At 60.8% G+C, this 2,194-nt stretch overlaps 2 protein-coding genes across 2 annotated transcripts in view; both read left to right on the top strand.

Annotated features, from left to right (window-relative positions):
• Nucleotides 1-15: 15 nt before the first annotated feature.
• MNEG_12248 (hypothetical protein) lies at nt 16-297 on the top strand (the record flags this gene model as incomplete). The annotated part of the gene is made up of 1 exon (XM_014039281.1): nt 16-297. A coding segment is annotated over one exon (282 nt), but the record flags the coding sequence as incomplete, so codon positions are not given.
• Nucleotides 298-2,071: 1,774 nt separating this feature from the next.
• MNEG_12247 (hypothetical protein) overlaps nt 2,072-2,194 on the top strand; it is a gene marked incomplete at both ends in the record, with an annotated part of 2,372 nt that continues 2,249 nt past the window's right edge. The window contains one exon of the mRNA XM_014039280.1: nt 2,072-2,169. Coding sequence (XP_013894734.1) covers nt 2,072-2,169 — 98 coding nt within the window. The remainder of the gene's footprint in view (nt 2,170-2,194) is intronic.

Raw genomic sequence — 2,194 nt, 5'->3', positions numbered from 1 at the left:
TGCCTGCCGGCCAAGCAGCTCGCGTCCCTCGGCCGCATCCACATAGCGCCTGACCTCGGCCCCGGCGGCTGGCCCTATGACATACGCCAGATGCTGTCGTGGGCGTTCGAGCCGGCCGACCAGGGCATGCTGGAAGAGCTGGTGGCGCGCGGCCGTGCCGACGCGCGCGCGTGGGCAGAGGCGACAGGCGTCAGCGCGCTTGCGGCGGCGAGGATGGGGGCAGCTGCAGGGGAGGGCGTGGGGGCGGCGGCGGCGGTGCCTTCCGCGACCGCAGGCGGCGGCCTGGTCCTGCCATAGGCGCGTGTGCGCGACTTGGGCCGCCCGTCCCCGCTGTACCCCTGTACCCGTACACCCAGCCATCCACATTTGAATCAAATGGGGCGCGTTGAAACCCCGCTCCCATCACTTTATCGAGATTTTCTTGGGTTCGATATTGGCTCAAGCGCTGCCTTGCTCTGTGACCCAAGTCTGGGCTTTGGGGGTGCATCACAGATGAGGAGTGCAAAGGAATTGAGATGAGTCCCAGCACCAAGCCGCGTGCCGGCACATATCGTGGCACCAGAGAGATGAGGCCCCCCTCTTCCCACGAACCTCGGCTTTTGCTGCGGAAGTTCGGGGTGGCCGTGCCAGGCAGCCAGCAGGGCCCCCCCCCGTGTGAGCTTGATTGACCCATGCACCCACTGGTGTAACCTTGCAGCGCACGTGACTGGACCTTGCGAGTCGTGAACCCCAACTAGTTACAGGGGCCTCCAGGGACACATGTATGCTGCCACAGAAGTTGCCGCGACAGCGGCGGCAACGCCGCCGTCCCAACAGCGCGTGCTACGCAAGGCGCCGACATCAGCGGCATCGACTCCGGCTCCTCCCCTGGTCCCCACAAATCAAATTTGCAGACCAACAATCCGATAACATGGCAGCGGAAAACCACCATTCTAGGCCTTTTACATGAGCTCATCACTCAGAACGCCAACGTCCGCATATTCACTGTCAACAGTCACCAGAGCCGAGGTGTTGTTGACACCGGCATGCGTGACAGCAGCGTCATGGTGCGGCGGTTGCCACCACCAACAAGGCAATACATCGCATGTAGCCAGGGCTCTGTGGTCGGCTAGGTAGTTTATATGGTATAGATTAGTTGGATGTTGCCCAGGGCTGCCTAATGCTGTGGCAGTGCGTTGATGAAGACTGAGCCGGCGAAGATTGTTTGGTGCCGTATGCTTGCACGCACCTCCAGCTGCGTCAGGAGGGCTGGTGGTGGTGGCGCTCGGGGGGCGGGCGGCGTTGCCGCTCAGGGGCAAGCCGTCCCTTCAACTGGCTGCTGCTTGTCACGGGTCGCCTAGGCCCGCCGCGTCGGGCCCCTGGCTTCTTCCTGAGCAGCAGCGTCTTCTGTGGCACTGGGAGCACGGCGCCAAGAACCGCGGCGCTTCTCGCTGCCCCGATAGGCGCCCCTGCTGGGTAACTGGGCCTGTCTTTCACCTAGCATTTCTGTCTCCCTTTTCGAACAGACACAAGAAATGACTCCTGCCCCTATAGATTTCTGGGGTGTCATCCTGCCCCCATCAGTAGTCGGGGTGTTATCCTGCGCTTCTGGTGTGCAGTAAGCGGGGAGTCACGGACCGTGAATCCTTGGTGCTGACACCCACGAGCGAAGTAGCATTTGGAGTGTTCACTGTCAAGAACAGGTATTCAGCTTTGAACAGCCTCCTTGATGGAGTTGCGGCGCCATGCTTGATGACATGGTGTCAACCCAAGTGGCCTGCCAAGCCACCCGTCGAGATGGGTGGATCTGTCACATCAGAGCCGTTTTGCCAACACGCAGGCCTTGCATGGACCTAGTCAACTCATTCGTTTTGTGGGTAGCGCACCTGGAAACTTGAGATGGGTCGTGCAGGTTCGCAGTTCCATGAGTAAAGCAACCTCCAACTCGTGGACCTCTAGTCGCAGCAGACTCTTCTCAAGCCTCCGCGCTTTTTTTTCAGAGCTACGCATAGTAGAGAGTCGCATGAAAAGTTCGTCGGCTCGACGATTCATCACCGTGCGGTAGTTCTGTCGTTGCCGCAGTGCGCCCACGATGCCTTCCACCATGCTGAGCGCGCGGTTCACGCTCGCTTCTGTGGTTGTGGTGGTGTTGCTGCTGGGCAATATGCTAAACGGGGTGCTGGGCGCCAGGTATGCCAGGCAGAGATAGCGGGGG

This window comes from Monoraphidium neglectum (assembly GCF_000611645.1).
Source record: "Monoraphidium neglectum strain SAG 48.87 unplaced genomic scaffold scaffold03144, whole genome shotgun sequence".
Taxonomy (NCBI): domain Eukaryota; kingdom Viridiplantae; phylum Chlorophyta; class Chlorophyceae; order Sphaeropleales; family Selenastraceae; genus Monoraphidium; species Monoraphidium neglectum.
Note: the sequence above shows the minus strand (reverse complement) of the source record. Positions and strands in the feature narration are given on the sequence as shown.